At 33.4% G+C, this 19055-nt stretch overlaps 1 protein-coding gene across 1 annotated transcript; it reads left to right on the top strand.

Moving 5' to 3' along the window:
* The first annotated feature begins 2014 nt into the window (after positions 1–2014).
* LOC111055677 (guanine deaminase) lies at positions 2015–18937 on the top strand. The gene is made up of 9 exons (XM_039435156.1): positions 2015–2044; positions 2359–2454; positions 5975–6250; positions 8378–8596; positions 9376–9483; positions 9785–9889; positions 10633–10798; positions 16310–16456; positions 16656–18937. The coding sequence occupies exons 1-9, from the start codon at positions 2015–2017 to the stop codon at positions 16871–16873; spliced, it is 1365 nt and encodes a 454-aa protein (XP_039291090.1). The 3' UTR covers positions 16874–18937.
* The last annotated feature ends 118 nt before the right edge of the window (positions 18938–19055 follow it).

Below are 19055 nucleotides of genomic sequence, written 5' to 3'. Positions count from 1 at the left end.
ATTCAAGTCATTGTTATTCACATAATGAATTTATCTAGTGAAATAATAACACTTGTATAAACACCGTCACCAGTAACCGCCTTCTACTCAATTGAAATTGAATTTCCAAATAATTAGGCTATATATGGTGCATCTCATTACACGCAATACTATATGGTGCACATACAATACTCAATAATAATATTATTATGCTTCTCATCAAAAGGCATGATAATCATTAGTTATTATCCGGATATCTAGAATCATAATGGGAATCAAATGATCAAGTTTGTATCAATTATTACATTAAATTATTACATTACAATACGATAACAATACAATACAGTTCAATTCGATATTACAGAATAAGATATCACAATAAGCCTACAATACAGAATAATAACAATATCGAGTGACCTAGCTGGCTCAGGTCTGGTGTCAGAGCTATCAGGTCGCAACTGATCAATGTCAGAGCCTCTGACGTGACCTAACGACTTCTTTTTAGGCCGACGGCTTAACTTGTCCATCCAAAACACTATTGTAGTGGTCCAAGGAAAGTATCTTGCCCGGCAAGAACTTGCTGAATTTTTATAAATCAATAGGTTATCTATAGCGAGGTCCAAGTTATAATGCCAGTATCTGACGTATTTAACGACACTGGTGTTGCTATCATTCGACAAAGCAGACAGCGCTATCCTTTTCTAGCTCCGCAACGTTGCCAGATCGGTTTTTAACATTGTAGAAGTATAATTGATTAACAAAATATATAATCTCAATAATAATTATGAAAATGTATTTTCTATTCATTGAAAAATACTGTATATTTTCTCGCCGAATAAAATTTAAATGATTATTTTAAATAAGAATGAACAATTGATATTACATCAGATATACCGGTATCAGCTATTCTCTATAGCAGGCAGTGGCAAGGCAGAGAATCGGCCAATGCTCCCCAATGCTTTCGGCAATGCTTTCTCCTTTGTCACTATAACGTGGACCTTGCTATAGTTGCAAAAATGGACTTTTAATTTAATAGAGATGATTGTATAATATTCGATTAGGCGGTAATTTGAAGTAGTTTTTTTATCAAAGAAAGAGAGAAAAATTAATCAGAAGCAGAAAATAGTTGGAATAGCTTGTGATTCTTTATTCATCAATACAATCACAAATTATAATCTAGAGATATGACTGGGTGAGAGCAACAGGCGTATCCCAAAATTACTCCAAAGGTTATATTTTCACTGCTGAAAAATTGAGTTTAATTAAATGTCTGGTTTGGAATTTCTTTAAGAAATACATTATAATGGTTTGGAATTTCCTTGAGAAATACATTATAATGGATTGGAATTTCCTCAAGAATTACTGATGAGTTGGAGTTTCAGAGAAGAATAAACGTAAATTATAAGTAGATTACAAGAGAATAATTAACTATGTGAGTTGAATGTCCACTGAATAAAATAATAATATCTTCTTGCTTTACTTTTAGTTTTAAAATTTATCTTTTAGTCAATATTCAAATGACGTTCACTAATTGAAATAAAAACACATCATTTCTTGATTTACTTTTATAGTTTTAAAATTTATATTCCTGCCAACATTCAAATCACGGTAATGACACGCCAGGAGCATTAAAATCTCCAATACTGTATTATAATAGAGCAAGGCAATGTGGGCTTTTTATTCCAAAAATTAATTCATCTTTTACTGTAAACACTCATTCCAATCAGGATCAAGCTAATAATTTGCTCAATAAAAAGAAATGTATAATTTTAATACTCTTCAAAGTAGAATTTTATTGAATAAATACTAACTTAAGCTAAATTTATAGTGTTTGGCAATCAAACATTTATTTGTTATACAGCTTCTATCAAATGAAATATTTTTCATTGTCTTCAACAATATTAGGGTATGATTAGATTGGATGCAAATTTTTGCAAGACCATGCATGACCAAGCTTGCAGATGAGAAAAAAATCTGGAAAAAGTCATAGGAACAAGAAACGCGTGCACTTGGAATTGAACGCCTGCACTTGCTGATGGCTTTTAGTGTGAGCAGCGACAGACAAGTCACAACGTGTTTCTATGGCTCTTTCCAGATTTTGTTTTTTATCTGTACGCCTGGTGACGTGGTACTGCATGGTCTCGCGTGAACTTGCACATACGTGCAACCAATGTAATCATACAAGTAAAGACAACGTCAAAAAATTGAAAACATTACAGTCAATAATAATGTATTATCCGAATTCAGCTCCGTTAAAAATATTGTTTATACGTTGAATTGTGTTTACTTTGTTGCAAGTCAATCTTCTTCCAAAAATATATATTTAAATGTGCCATATGAATTACTCAATAAATTCTCATATCTTGTATTCTCTTACAGGGAAGTGGTTTCATATTTACTGGAACCTACGCGCACTCACTCTCACCAGAACAATTGAAAATTGTAAATGGACTAATTGCAGTACTAGATGGCAAAGTAAGTTGAATTCGTTACCTACTTTGAGTCAACTATTTATTTTATATATATAGGCTATTTATGAAACAAGTCCAAGTACCATTATTCAAAAAATTCAACATCCGTACCGTATATACGGTACATAAGTACCGTACCGTAAAGAGAAATAAAAAGAAGGAAAAAAGAACACCTGGCTAAAATAGAATAGGAAATTGAAATTTTTATTCAGTTCTATTTAAATTGTAGTTTATACAATTTTAGAATACTTAGGTGTTAGTTCACTTATACCATAACTGTTCCAAGTTTGGGTTTCAATTATTTACTAGGAAACAAATTAGGAGGTTTAACTTGACTAGGAAACAAACAGGAGGTTCAACTTATAAGGTAAGGTAAAAATCAGATGTTTTTCGAAATAGCCTACGAGCAACATTGTTATCAGGTGTATCTGGAAATCTATCTGAGATAGAACGATCTACCTAGTCTCAGGTTGAAGAGCACAAAATTACGCCCAGCGGGATATCGAATAATCAATTTTTATATTTGAAATCTGAAGATATAGTTGATTAAAAACGGAATTCTCTTAAAAATTCTGTTTTCCCAAAAATGTACTGTTTTTTTTTTTTTTTTTTTGAAAACTTGTAACTCAGCACTTAATAGAGATAGAGAGCTTCGAATTATTTCACTTTATTCGAAACTTTATTATCTAAGAAAAGACGAGAATGATTTTGATCGTCCGATTGCTCAATTCGGCAAAAATCTCTAATCTTGTACCCCTACGGTACAACCACACTGAAAGCGGAGCGGAGCGTGGCGTGGCGTTGAGGAGCGTCGTGAACAATATCATGTTAAGTAATGAGCTAAAACACACTGGAAGCGTCTACTCGCAGAGCGGAGCGGAGCGTGGCGGTAAACTTTGGAACAAGCTGGTTTATTTTTGGAGCGTCTGCGAGCGGAGAGTCAAAGCGTCAAAGTGCGAGTGCCTTATCAATGTAAATACTAGTGGTCTACACTTCAACATAATAATGCAAGTATTAATATAGTATTAAGTACTTGATAATGCAAATATTATACAAAATTTTCCCACCATCTACTACACTAGTATATTTCATGTTTTCCCAAATTCCCCTGTAATGTGTATTATTTGATTATTCGAAAGAGAACATTCATTTATTGCACTTTGAATTCAAAAGTAAGGCTTTTCTAATCCATTTCATTCATATTTCTATGACATTTTTAAAATTCATCAATTCAGGCTTAGCTAAAATCCAATAAGTAATTGTTCTTACAAAGTAATGTCCGTGCAAACTTAGACAACGCCATTTTCTAGGCCCTTGACGCTCAGACGCTTCCTGTGTGTATCATGAACGCCCTGACCACGCCACGACACGCTCCGCTCTAGAACGCCACGCCACGCTCCGCTCCACTTTCAGTGTGGTTATACCCTAAGAAAAGGAGCCGAAAGTCAGTTGTTTTTGGAACACTCTGTAAAAAGCTCCAGGGCTAGAAGGTCAACTTTTTGTATTTAGGATGTCCAATGCTCCAAAATTATTGCACAGAAAAATTTGAGTTTTCGGAGTTTTTCCAACAAAAAGTACCTGGTGACTGGACTATTATATAGCTTTCTGTCATGAATGTAGTATACATACGTTGTTATAGTAGCAGAAGTTGTGTCACTACACTTAGTAAGAAAAAATGCAAGACCAACACTCTATATTTAATTGAAACCAATTTCATGGTTTTAGGTTCTAATATTTCACCTACATGTTCTATGGTAAATTCGACATTTTGATCTAGGCATCTACACTTTTTATTTATATTAGGCTAAAGTTGATTCAATACAGGACTTCATGAATTTTTAGATACTCCATAGATCAATTTATTGCAAAGCGAGTTATTTACTCTCATAGCTTAATTAACTCATAAACTGTTCTCCCTCAACTGAATAAAATCGTGAACTGTGCATTTGTTTATAACTGTACACAATGTATATTACAGGCCTTGCTTGCAAGGCCAAAAACAATCAACCAACTAATGTCACGCATATAAGTTTCTGCGTGATTCGCATTGAAATTTTTACTCATTACTACTACTTCATATATTTTCTACCATCACCCATGTCGAAAATAAAATAGAGTCCAATGTAGCGAAACTTATAATATCAATGCTAGAAGTTTTCATAAGTGCAGATTGTAGAATATCATATTATTGAAAAGTAGTCTTATTGATAATTATTTTGAATAGTTATTAACTTACCATTCGCAGACAGATTGGCACTTTATTCGCTGACAAATTGGCAGTTTATTTCGCAGACTGTTCTAGCAACGCAGAAGGTGTGTAGCATTTTGTACCCAATTTAACATTGTGAGATTGCAAATCCTTGACGAGATGGTAGTTGAAAAACTTCTCTAGCATTGAATTTGATTGACAGGATCATGATGAACTCACAGCTTTGGTTCACATCTTGACATCTCAGGTATTTGTAATTGTCTTACTTCAGCATAAATGCATCTGAAATCGGTTTCAATCCGGATATGTTTCTCTGATGCGGAAATTCTTCAAATGATGCAAAGCGTCACTTGGAGGTTATCAAATGCATTTTTGTGAATCAGTTATACTTTTGTAACTTGGTTAACTTTGCAATTCTTGTGTTGTCCTCTATTCTTATCAAGGATTTCCCCCTACCTCTTATGAGCTTTGAATAAGTGCAATTCGTGAATTGCAATGAGCTCAGTTCATTCAGATAATCGGGTTCATATTTCGCGTTTCTCATTGTACTATATATGCTATTTGATAAATTTGAATCACCTGAGAGATCACTTTGGACATTGAAAACTCTACGGTAAAACTTCACATAAACATATATTGGATACAAAAATGTATCTAATCACATGAAATTCACATTCGTATATTTATTTTTAAACTGTTGTACTAAATATACAAATTTCATTCTTCTCCCATCATCAGCCTAGCCTAGAGTATAAAAGAGACTTCTCTAAAAAAATATAAACTATACTCTGTACAAAATTACTTTTGACTTGGAAGAATATGCGACGCAGAGAAATGGTGGGAGATCAGCCAATTCCAGTGATAAATAGAGTTATAGGAAGAAGCGCAGTTGCCAATTTGTTGATTAGACTTAGTCGACTGAGCGCTTTCAGAGAGGAAACATCCGTATGCGTATCATGAGCAGCTGAACACTCATTGGAAATTAGAGAACGCTGACCGGTTCAGAACGGAAACATCGCGCCGCTGTATCACTCTTTCTCTGCTGCGCATATCTCTCCAAGTCAAAAATAATTTTTTACGGAGTATAGTTATCCTTGAATTTAGTAACTGTTGTAGTTTAGACAATGTGTTTCTAAGTATTCAAAAAAACACTTCCTCTTGTATTAATTTTTTTTTTAATAATCAAGTTACTAACAAACACAGAGTCTAAACTACAACAGAGTTATTATCAAGTGTTTCTTCATGGAGAACAAAATCAATTAAGTTTAGTACTTCAACCTGAAATGATAATATTCTCATCACAATCAATTTCCAGATTGTAGCTGCAGAAGAATCACCCTGCGACAAAGATGCAGTAATTGCATCTATAAAATCCAAGTATCCAGATATAAAATGGGAAACTGTGACGCTGAAGCCGGGACAATTTCTGTGTCCAGGTTTTATAGACCTGCACGTGCATGCTCCACAGTTCCCCAATGCAGGTCTTGGATATGACTTGCCACTATTGGATTGGCTGCAGAAGTACACCTATCCTTGCGAGCAGAAGTATAGCGATGTCAAGCATGCTAAATATGTATACAAAAATGTCGTGGTAAGTCATTTTCAAAAACTCGATTGTGGTTTCCAAAGATATTGATTAACAGTTTAATACAATTGTAGCTTGGTTCCTGAACATTTAAATTAAATTTCAAATAAGTTTCAACAAGAAAAGCATCCAAGTTTATAATTTCCACCTTATCTGGAAGTCGTGGATAAACAATATTCTGTTAATATATATCAAGGTCTATAGAAAGAGGTCTTCTGGACTTGCGACAATATTGTTTTGTTCACTTGCTGTTAGCCTGATCTGATGAGCAGATAAAATTTTATTAGTAAAAGGATTATAGTCTAGTACAGAGGTTCCCAAACTTTTTTGACCCACGGCTCCCTTTGAGTACAGACATGGCTCATTATTTATTATAATCAAATTTTTAGTTTTATTCTTAATAGTTTTTGTTAATATACTTTACATAACATTGTAGTAAATAAGATTGTTAGCCTACTATTTTTTCAACAACACATGCCTAAGGATTTGATAAACAACATAAACACACATTAGTTGTATTGTAATTGAATTATTGCAGAAAAAACAACTTGAAACAACCATAAGAAAAATATATCTCCCTATTTAAGAAATTTCAAGATATAAATATAAATGAAGTGCTTACTTCGAAAATGTTACACTTAAATTAGCAAAGTCCATGGCAGCAGTCATGAGCAAAGTCTGATTCAATGGGAGGGATGCACTTGTTTGGCTTTTATAAGTTCATTGTACCTGGGAGTAAATTATTCTATAGTAACCCGAATTTCCTTTTCAATGTTAATAGCCTTGCTCTATATTTGGATTTTATTACTGCAACAGCGGAAAACCACATTCGCAAAGGTAAAAACTTGTAAATGGAATAACGGCAAACAATGCCTAATGAAAGCCAAAAAAAAAACAGAGATTGGGACTGAAATTTTGATTTCAATGACAAGACCGTTGAAATTTCAATCAGCTGTTCTGCTTCTTGCTGAAGTTTTGAGGGGTTTCAGTTTGAAAAGGGTCGTCCACCCACTGCTGCGCTTTTATTTCATCTTTTGGCAGGTAAATTAACCCTGTAATCTAGATAAGAGCTGAGTCAAAATGTTTTCCTCTTTTTCTTTCAAGGTGAGACTGCTTTCTTCAAGAAACTGGTTCAAAGTTGAAAACATCGAACAATCTCCATTCTTCAAACTGTTTTCCCAAAGCATAAGTTTCTTCTTGAATGCTTCAACTTTACTAGTCAATTGAAAAATATCCGTATTGTTCCCCGCCTGCTAAGACTTGTTCAGAATGTTCAAACGTTGAAAAATATCTGTTAGGAACGCCAGTTAAAGGAGAAAACTTTTATCAATACTGACTGACCCGTTTTGTAGTGTGACTCTTTGATAGACAACGGTGGCGCACCTGGCACTAGCTCGCGGCGCCCCCGGGCGCCGCGGCGCACAGTTTGGGAACCTCTGGTCTAGCAAACCATAATAGTAGGGCTATTATATTGTATAATAAAAATACATATTTAATCTCGATCAGTTAAATTTCAATTCAATGATGATGTTCCGCTGAAAATTGATACTGGTGTCGCTTTTTGTCGACCTTGATTTATATCTGTTAGACTCAAATACAAAAAAAAAATATTCAGATTTTTTCTGTCTATGAACAAGTAGCCTATAATATTTCATTTATTATTATTATTAATATTATATTTTTTTATTGAATGATAACTATTGTATTTTCAGTTGTAAAGTGAAATCTTGAGTTGAACCTATGCTTTTCCCATAAATTGGTGTATTTCTCTTGTATATCAGCGCAACTCCGTCGTGAATCTGTTCATCTTGAAATGTGTGTTGTTGTAAATAATTTTAATGTTTTAATAATTTTAAGTGAGCTATACACATGTTTATCCCAGCGGTTCCCAATCTAGTTTATTTGGTGCAAAATGAGGTTTCTTTAAGAATCCCACAATACTCAGGTGGTTTCCTACCTCTAGGTGCCTTTTTCTCTCGAAACACTCGATTATTCAGAATCTGACAAAAGAGGTTCCTCCATCACGGTATTCTACAACCTAAAAAAAAACATTTCTTTTTGTAGAAATGTCAATTTCTATTTGGTTTTTCTGGCATTGTATTGATTAATTAAATTTTATTTTTGTTCACTCAGGATAAAATGCTCAGATGTGGTACAACCACCGCTTGCTATTTTGGTACAATCCATCGAGAAAGTACATTGGAATTGGCAAAAGCAGTTGCCTTGGCCGGACAAAGGGCTTTTATTGGCAAGGTCAACATGAATTTTGGTTGTCCAAAAAATTACAGCGAGACTCTTGAAGAATCTCTGGAAGAAACCAACAAGTTTATCAGTGAGGTTTCGGAATTGAAGGTAGGCGATAGGCTATAATAATGATAATAATAATATTTATTCATGCATGTACATTTTACATTAAATGTTTCGCATTTGTCAGTTACAATAAAATCATACAATCTGTCAGGTCATCAAAATCTCCGTGAATATTTGAATTCCAAAAAATAAAGATGACATAATCTTAACTATTATAATATTTCACTAGGTTTATTTCTCACACTGTATATGAGGAAAACTCCAGTAAACTGTAGAAACATCTTTCTTGTATGTGACTTCTTGTATGTAAACTTCTATGTGATGTAACTCTCTTGTATGTAAACTTCTATGTGATTACTATTCTATAATTCTCTATTCTTCAGATATTTATTTCCAGGATTTTAACTTCTTAAAAAGACGAATACTTGTCTGATTCCACGTATGATCTTTAGAAAGATTTCTCGTTTAGTGATGTTGAGCCCAACCATCCCAAGGTAAATAAATAGATCAAATAAAAACATCCTACCTTTTCTATGATCGAATTCCCATCATAACTGCAGGAAGCTGTTAAGTTTCATTATCGGGAAGTACTCGAATTAATTTCAACAATGTTTGAATTAAAATAATTAATTGAACAAAATAAAATTGTAAATTGTACTTGTGAATTGTAAATTGTACTTGTGAATAGTATAGTTTCATATCTTTCCTTATTACATTTCTCATTTTCCGCTTAATTCTGTGGTAAGATAATTGCCAATTATATTTCATTATTGATCGAGACTTGGAAGATGAATTTTCATCTATTTCTTCAACCTTTTCAGAATCCATTGGTGAAGCCAATAATCACGCCGAGATTTGCAGTTACATGTGACTCGAAATTGATGGCTGAGCTTTCAAAAATAGCCAAGGCCAATTCGCTTCATGTACAAGTGAGTCAAGAACAGTCATTGAATATTTCAAGAGTGCTTTTGGAGAACATAGTACATTTTGTGGTGACTTAACAAAGTGCATATAACATACTACTTTATAACATAGTACATGGTGCTTATGGTTGTGAGCATTTCCAACTGATTTTGTCAATTATGGATTAATAAGAATATTTTATTTTCAGGCCCCAACATACAGGTCTAAAGAAGTTGGTTCTTTCTATTTTTGCCATCCATCATAGCAGAGGTCCACTATGTTTTGAATATTTCTGATAGCCATATTGAATAAAAAATCGTTTTTCAGACACATATTTCGGAGAACGCAAGTGAAGTAGAGTTTGTGAAGAAGCTTTTCGATGGCAAAAGTTACACTGATGTCTACGATCAGGCAGGCCTTTTAACGAATCGGGTATGTATTTTTAGGATCAACCTTTTCATAATTAACACTCGTCCTTTATACTTTTCCATCTATCAAGAAAAAATATGTTGTCCATTGAATAAAATATTATCAACTTCTATCAAACCTAAATTTCAAAGATAAGTATTGGATGTTTTAGTTTTTATCTCGTCAAAATTGTCAATCCAGATGAATGCTGTGGATTGTAAAACGCTTTAAATCCATTAATCTAATAATTCATAAATCATAGCAATGATTGGAAATAGAATAACAGGCCCTAAAACATTGTTTCCCAAATTTAGATAAAATAATACTTCCATATTATTCATGTATTTTTGTGTGCTGCTTTGAAAATTCTTTATAAATCTAAATAATGTACTTATTGGATCAGATTTGATACGTTCTTCCATGTAAATCATGATATGAATGCTTTGTTTCAGTTTGGATTAGTTGGAATCATAGCAAACTATCCAATTAATTTTACAACGTATGAAATGAAAAAAATGTTCAACAATATGAAGATGGAGATACTGAACTCTATTACTATGATATCATTTTTGCGTTGAACATACATGGATAAGTTTGAGTGTATCAATCTCCGTTCTTGGGAAAGAATTTTCCGTTATATCCTTTTCATTAGCCCTCGGTTCTTTTATTAACCGTAAATCATTTTGAATATTTCAACATAAACTAAAAGAGTGTATGGTGAAATTTCTCCGTAATTATTGGAAATACAGTATTGATTGTTTTTGCAGACTTTGCTTGCTCATGGCATATATCTGAGTGATTCTGAGCTGGACTTGATTCGAGAAAGAGGGTGCACAGTCGTTCATTGTCCCAATTCAAATGTGAGCCTCAAAAGTGGAATCTGTAGAGTACGAAGACTGCAAAAGCACAATGTCAATGTCGGCCTAGGAACAGGTAAATAATTATATTCTCTAGAAATCTTGCGAAGAAAACATCAGTTGAGATAGTTTAGTTATTCAACAGAATTATAATAGAACTAGCCGTCAGGCTCGCTTCGCTCGCCATATCCGTCTAGCCAGGGGGCTCCGCCCCCTGGACACCCGACTGGATCGTCCAAAAATGAGATCAGCGGGCTCGCTTCGCTCGCCTGCATTTTTCATTTGAGCATGCTTCATTCAATCAGAAAGTCAAAGTACTTCCTCGCTCGATTCAATCACCGATTAATTTCAATTATTTAGTGCAGGGTGGAAAACTTCGTTAGGATATTATGAGAATTATTGTACTCCAGTCTAGCCTTTAAAATTAGAGATAGAAATGACGTAGAGAATTTACAAATCATTCATTATCCAACTCTCTCGAATATGAGAAATGAAGATATATTTTCCTGAGAAATGAAGAAATATGCATTGAAAACTCAATGAAAAACTGGAGAAAAGAAATCCTCCAATTTATCACCGCCATTACTTACTCCAAACCTGAAAAATCAGACAGATTTGTGTAACAAATTTTAACAATTTCGGTCGATAAGATAATGAGAAAGCTAATAATCTAGAAGAACGTTGAAAAACGCCAGTTTTGAGGCGAAATATTGAAGGCCTCTTAATTTGTAGACCTCAGCGGAACTTCTGTACCGAATTTGAACGTTTTATGTCAATTTGATCTCAAAAATTGAGAGAACGTAGAAAAACGCTGGTAAAAACACCTGTTACTATATCGGCGTATCTTCGGCCCTTCGGCGAACGAAATTCTTCCACCTCAGCTAACTCTGTGTACTGATTTTTTTTATATATTTTTTTATATATTGGGGGGGGGGCATGGCGCAATTTGCGCCATCAACATTTTTGGGGGGGCATGATTTTTTGTATATTTTATGTCAACATTTTGAATTATGATTAAAAAATCAAGGTATTAAATAGAGATATCCTAATGTAGTTAATTTTTCACACCTTTACAATGTTATATTTTGCTAAGTGTAACTCAATATAAAGCACAATTGATAATATTTTGTATGCAGGAATTTTAGTAATTTTAAGCCTATGAGTTTGAAGGTAAATCTTTGACAAAAATAAATTATAACTTCATCATCCACTATTATTCTGATTTCCTTTGCTTCATTTTAATTTTTAATGGTCCTGTGTTTGAGTCTCCTTGCTGTTGCAAGAAATATGCGATATTTTTCTCATTTTCACAGTCTCTACAGTTTTTCGATATAAACAGTAATGCAAGATCAATTTAGGGCAACTCAGCTTATAGAGCATGAAATTTTCTCTCATTTAAGACCAATCGCAAGTTTCTATCATGCATTGTACTCATTTTAGAGACTCTTTAATAACAGTAAAATCGCAAGAAAAATGAGAAAATAAAGATCATCATTCAATTGGCTGTAACTTTTGAACGGTATTGAAAACAGAAGTATATTTCATGGAAGTGAAAAGAGGAGAAAATTCATCACAACCTCGACCACTTTTTGGATTTTGCATCTGAAGTGTTCCACAAGATACGCAACGTTGCATATGCGAGACTGTGAGAATGGGGAAAATATCACAAATTTTCGCACATTCAAAGTTGCGTATCTTGTGGAACACTTCAGATATAAAATCCAAAAAGTAGTCCTGCGCGACCACTCAATTCATTGGAAATTTATTATCTTTAATATTATATAGAGAATGCTTTTTCTCGAAAAATTCAAGGTTCTCGAGATTAAATGGAAAACTTAAAAAAATCCAAAATTTTGGGGTGAAGTCGCCTTCTGGTGTGTCAGCAAATTTCAGATTAGAATTCAGCGCCCCAAAATATATATAGAACCATCGAAAAAAATATTTCGGGGCTGTTTCCTGAAAAACGACCATTTGACTGGACTATAAGTTGTTATCCTATTATAATAGCGAGCAATTTATGTATATCTGTTTATATTTTTCTATTTCTATATCTGGTTATCTGGCTATCTGGTTATTTATGTTCAACGGATCTCGGAAACGGCTCTAACGATTTTCACGAAATTCGGAATATAGTAGTAGGTTTATGATATCAAAATTCGATTGCACTAGGTCTCATCCCTGAGAAAACTCCCTGAAGGACATGAAAAGGATAATTCATCCTTGAAAAAACATATGATGATTTCGTCTGTGAATAAATCACAGACGAAATATATTTTTCGTAGTGAATAAATCAAAATTCGGGTAAGTAACAGTTTTGGGCTGTGCCTGTTAGTACTTCCCCAATCATTTTAAAGAAATGATTATCAATGATATAAATCTGTTTATCAATGAATAAATAACGAGCAAAGCTCGGTGCCCCGATATTTGGTATTAATAGATAGAATTTACAAAATGTACTTGTTCAGATGATATCTTTATTCCAAAAACCAAACCATTTAAAGATAAATTTTGTTCAACTTGTGTTATTTACTCCTGTAATGTTAAAAAGTAAATACTACCAACAACACAACATCAGTGACAACCTATTCCAATTCATGATAAATATCGGGGCACCGAGCTCCGCTCTAGAATACCTACAAAAGCATATAAAAATTATTACGAAAGAAGAAATTATAATAAATATTCATAGTTCATACAGAAAGGTTCTATCTAATCACAGTGGATTGAGATTAATTCGCAGAGGAATGCAAAAATTTCTCTCACAAAAGCATGTTAAATTTTAATCCTGATTCATGTCACGTGAACCAAATCACAGAAGACCATCTCAAAAAGATAGCTTATCTGATTGGTTCTACTGGAATTAATCAGGATTAAAACTTAACCGGCTTTTGTACAACTGTCACTAAGTACCTGATTGAATTATGTACAAAAGTTCAACAGCTGAGTCATAATTAATTTTGTCTCAGTCCCACACACATGCACTCGCTCACTCACTTCCATCATCAACAGACGCCGAAATTATCAGCTGTTTTTCCAAGGATGAATAAATTCTTTTAATGTCCTTCAGCGAGTTTCCCCAGGGATGAGACCTAGTGTAATCGAATATTCATATTATAAACCTACTATGTTCTGAATTTCGTGAGAATCGTTAGAGCCGTTTTCGAGATCCGGTGAAATACAAACATATAAACATCTAAAAATTTAAACATCAAAACATCTAAACAGAAATTGCTCGTTTAATAGTATAGGATTTAGAATACCTAAACTTGCCGACATTATATATTGTATGAATAAAATCGTTCCAAATTTGTATGAATGTTTACCAAGATTGCTATGCAATAAAGAATTATCAATGATGTTATTATTCAACTTTTTATAAGTAACCTTAGCATTTAAAAAGCAAAGCCTCCCTTACTTATCTTTTAATATCCTATTAAAATATGTGTCATGTAGTTTTTCCTGATGTAATGAAGTTCTTTCTAGTCCTCCCGAACAAGAACGGGTGCACTGCTAGTCTCAAAAATAATATCAAAAAATACTTTATTTCTATTTTAAAGAGATGAGAAACGATGGTATATATTTTTACAATATTATGAAAACAGAAAGAATTCCTCACAAGACCAAAGGTAAATAATGTCCTTGGAAGATTAGAATGTAGAGGTGCGTACAGATATACGCGCCGCGAACATGAGCAATTCACTTTTAATCAGCTGATTATATCTGTATTTTTACAGAAACGGTAAAATACAGATATAAAAAGCTTGGCATCAGCTGATTAAAAGTGAATTGCTCATGTTCGCGGCGCGTATATCTGTAAGCACCTTAAGATGTGAATTTTATTGTCATACACTGACTAATGTTAAAAACTAAAGAGTTGGGAGTTGGGGTACTGTGGGGGGGGGTCATTACACATGGATTGGGGGGGGGGCATTACACTTGAATTGGGGGGGGGGCATGCGCCATTGGCCTTGGGGGGGCTGGGCACCCCTGCTTCGGCGAACGAAATTCTTCCACCTCAGCTAACTCTGTGTACTGATTTTTTTTATATATTTCCATCAATTATTGAAAAAGGTGAGAAAACGCAGAAAAGCTGAGAAAAACGTTGGAAAAACGCTGATTTTGGGCGTATCTTTGGCGTTATTTCAAATTCCTTCTAACACAACATTATTACACCCTAGCTTAGCTCCTGTAATTTCACCCCAGCTCTGTAGTAAATTTGAACATTTTCTGTTCATTTGTTCTCGATAAAGCTAAGAAGCGCAAAAAAAAACGCTGGAAAAACGCAGATTTTGGGCGTATCTTTGACGTTATTGCAAATTCCTTCTAATACAACATTATTACACCCTAACTGAGCTTCTGTACTAAATTTGAACATTTTCTGTTCATTTGTTCTCGATAAAGCTGAGAAAACGCTAAAGAACGCTGATTTTAAGTGTATTTTTGGAAATTTCTCCAAATTCGTTCTTAGTGCGCCCCTAAAGGGCCAACTGAACATACCTACCAAATTTGAACGTTTTTGGTCTGGTAGATTTTTAGTTCTGCGATTGAGTGAGTGCCATTTCGTTTTTCTGATATTATTGATTTTTTCGATTTTTATTTAAAAATCCAACAGATTTCATAAGTTGCTTAGAATAGTTATTTGAACATTGATAACGTTTTCCAAGGGTGAGACCCATTTCATCTCTCGCATATCAAGCGATAGACTACCCCTCATGAATCATAATAAATGAGGTTCAACACAGTATTAACTTTTATTAAAATATTCCATCCTATTTAATCAGAGTGGCCTATATTCTCTAATTCTATAACACTAAGTTCTAATCTTTATTTATTTTTTTATTTATTACAATATTACATAAAGTAACATTACACATATGCAAGCTCTTTCGAGCATGACCGCATATGGGAGTAAACAAAATGATCTAAAATAACTTTGTTTTTCGTAATTTAGTCTAATGTGTCAGCAGCCTTCACCTTTATTACAGGCCTCCTAAAATGCATAAATGCCAAGAAAATGTGGGCTATAATAGATTTAAATTATTTTTGGGAACTTCCTGAGATCTGCCAAATTTAAATTGTCTTGTGTATATAATTAGAACATAACCTAGAGATTCCGTTTAATTTTGTTTTAAAGCAAAGGTTAGGAAGTTTAGGTTTTGGCTTTTAAATAGTAATATGTTGATATTATTCGATATGTTTTGATAATTTTGTATAATTAACATAAATAACGAAAACTAAATACTGGACAATTTGAAATAGGTACTAGACGGAATGAGTGACACCCTAATTTTGGGCAATTCAATATCTTTGGAATCAACTAGAAACCAGCAATATTATTCTAAAAAATACTTTTAAATTATTCTATACTATCAAAATTATTATTATACAAATACTCTAAGAATAATTCGGTTAAATTCATCAGGCTGAATTGAATAGAAAATAGGCTAATTTGAATACTATCTCATTTTATTCATATTGTCGTATATCATCTTCTATAGACTATCATATATTACAAATTATTAATCACTATTTTTATTCTATAACTGAATTATTTTTTAACTCTAGATAAATTTGTGTGCTATTTAAGATGTTTCAGGAGGCTACAGTGCATCAATGCTGAACTGCATGAGATCGGCTATAGATGCTTCAATCGTTACATTCTTCCAAGACAGCCAGAGTTCACCTTTAACATACAACGATGTATTTTACATGGCTACCACTGGAGCCGCAATTGGTGAGTTCCCCCCCCCCCATTATTCCATTTTTTAAGCTAATCTTTCAAATCCTGGGATGAGATTAGTGCGATCCAGCTTTCAGCATAGGTAGTTATTTTCATCACACTTTGACTCTAAGTATGTCATGTCTCACTTTTTATTTATAATATTTTTGTATTCAAATAGCTGATTAGTTTGAATTGTTTTTTCTGATTTCAGCTCTTGGAATGGAAAACAAAATAGGAAACTTCAAAGTTGGCAAGAAATTCGATGCTCTTTTGATAGACATGAGTGAAGAAATCTCGTTGTTCAATTCTGATGATTCATTGAGTAACAGCGAGATTTTTCAAAAGTTTCTCTATACTGGAGATGATCGAAATATTTCTTCAGTGTATGTTAATGGAGTTATGGTAAAGAGTGATGCAACATCAAACTGATATTCTTGAACAGTGCAAATTAGCGAATATCGCTCTATATTACAGAATTATTTTATATACCTACATTTTTTCTATAAATCGTTATATTTATGAAATTTGATTCATTTTTGTATTCTGGAATACAGCTTATCTATATATTATTTACAAAGAGGTTGAAAAGACACGCAAATGTAAATGAACCTCTATGTAAATAGCATCAAATGAAGTACCTACATCGAATTCGGATATCATTGAACTGGGCATTTTCCACATTAAATGATTTGATGAGGCATGAAGAACCTTCTGGAAACCATGAACTAAAAGAACCATGTCTAGTGCGAAAGTGATTAAAAAAGGGAGAAACTTTCATTACCGTAAAAAATCTCGATATTATATTTTCAATTAGTAGAATAATTTGTGTTTTGGTAGAACACTTGAGTTTGTCTTATACTTATGTCAGTAAAGGGTAATGGGAATACGTCGTCGACTGTGAAAGAGACAAGTAGGCTATGTGGTATCTCAAATGTTTATCAATTTCACAGAATTAATAGTAAAGGACCCTTGCGATCATCAGTAGAGAAAAATTCAAAAATGAATACCAAGAAAGTCAGAAATAACTCCCACCCACTCAACGGAATGTCGCTCCCCTCAGATTCAGCACCCAGACCCGCAATAAAGGGCAAAAGGTCGCCAATAGTTCTGTGGCCTAGTGCAAGAAATACCTATTTTATTTCATTATTTCTTTATTCATAAATTTGTACATTGTATACAATGAATAGTGTCATAAATATATATCTTTGATTAGATACAATTAAAAATAAAATACATAACAAATAAAATATCTACAGAATACAACAATACAATAAAATTCAACTCATAGGAGCTGATCTCATTCATTCAAATATTCTTCGATATTATAAAGAGCTCTTCCAGTTAAATATCTCTTACCTATGTTAAAATACCAACTTTCTCACAAATCAGCTTGAAAGTTCAGCTTGTATTTTCGAACTACGGAATTTCGATAAGGAAATGCGAGTGCTAGAAGTGCAGAAGTACTTTACATTGGTAGTTCTGGCACGGAGTATGAATGGCAATCTAAAAGCCTATGTCTTCATTGGTAGTTTTCGCTCTCTTCGAGTGGAATAACTAAATCATGACATTGGTAGTAAAAATTTATAACTTTTTATTGCTTAGGACATTGGCACTTCTGGAACTGAAAATAATCGATATTAGTGATGTATTAAACTCATTAAAAAAAAAAAACATTGGTAGTTTTTGAGCCACAGAATTATGTGTAGTAGATACCCCGGCCAAAAAATGCCGACAGGTGTTATGTAATGAAACCTATGAATGAGAAATAAGATATCCCACATAACTGATCGACTTCCAATCGACAAGGTGACAAATACGATTGAATGAACCCACGTTGGGTGAGGGAAAAATAGAGCCAACTGGAGGGAAAACTTGAGTGGAAGAATCTACGCTAGAAGAAAGTAAGGGTTTATTGAAGAGGCCCGTGTTACATAATGAAATGGACGCATCTTAACATAAACAACTAATTGTGAACAAATACTAACCATATCCTGGCATAAAAGAGGGAACTGAAATGGCGAAATGAAGGAGGGAATTGAATTTCCTTTGTTCCCCTAAAAAAGATAAATTTGTATTGTTATCCTTTGTATATTTTTTATTTTTCCTGTGATAAATTTCTAGACGGTGTAGATAGATGTAGTGGTGTGTATCATAAATGTTGAGTGAGGAACTTTGACACACTGTCTTGCTTGTTGCTCTCCTCTGGGCAGATCTGTCTACTTGTCAGATCAAAATCTAACAGCAGATACTATTACAGATTATTATTCAACTCATAGAAATTTATGTTGCAAGTACTTCAGGTGATGCTATTGTACTTACAGAAAGGTATGGTTGCGTGTGCGCAACCTTTTGATCTCTCTGTTTATTGTTATCTCAATATAACCTTGAAAATAAAGAAATATATAGTTATATAAAAGATAAAGAGTTAAACTTCTCGATATTTTAAAAATTATTCCTGTTTAACCTTACATAACCAGACCTTTTTTATAAATATAATTACTGTCAAACCAGCTTACAGGATAAGCATTTAACATGAGTTGAAATAGAGCTAAAATAAATGAGTGCTAATACAAGGGCCCATTAAGTATGCATTATTATATCATCAATGATT

Source organism: Nilaparvata lugens, chromosome 8 (assembly GCF_014356525.2).
Source record: "Nilaparvata lugens isolate BPH chromosome 8, ASM1435652v1, whole genome shotgun sequence".
NCBI lineage: Eukaryota > Metazoa > Arthropoda > Insecta > Hemiptera > Delphacidae > Nilaparvata > Nilaparvata lugens.
This window is presented reverse-complemented; position numbering and strand designations above follow the sequence as displayed.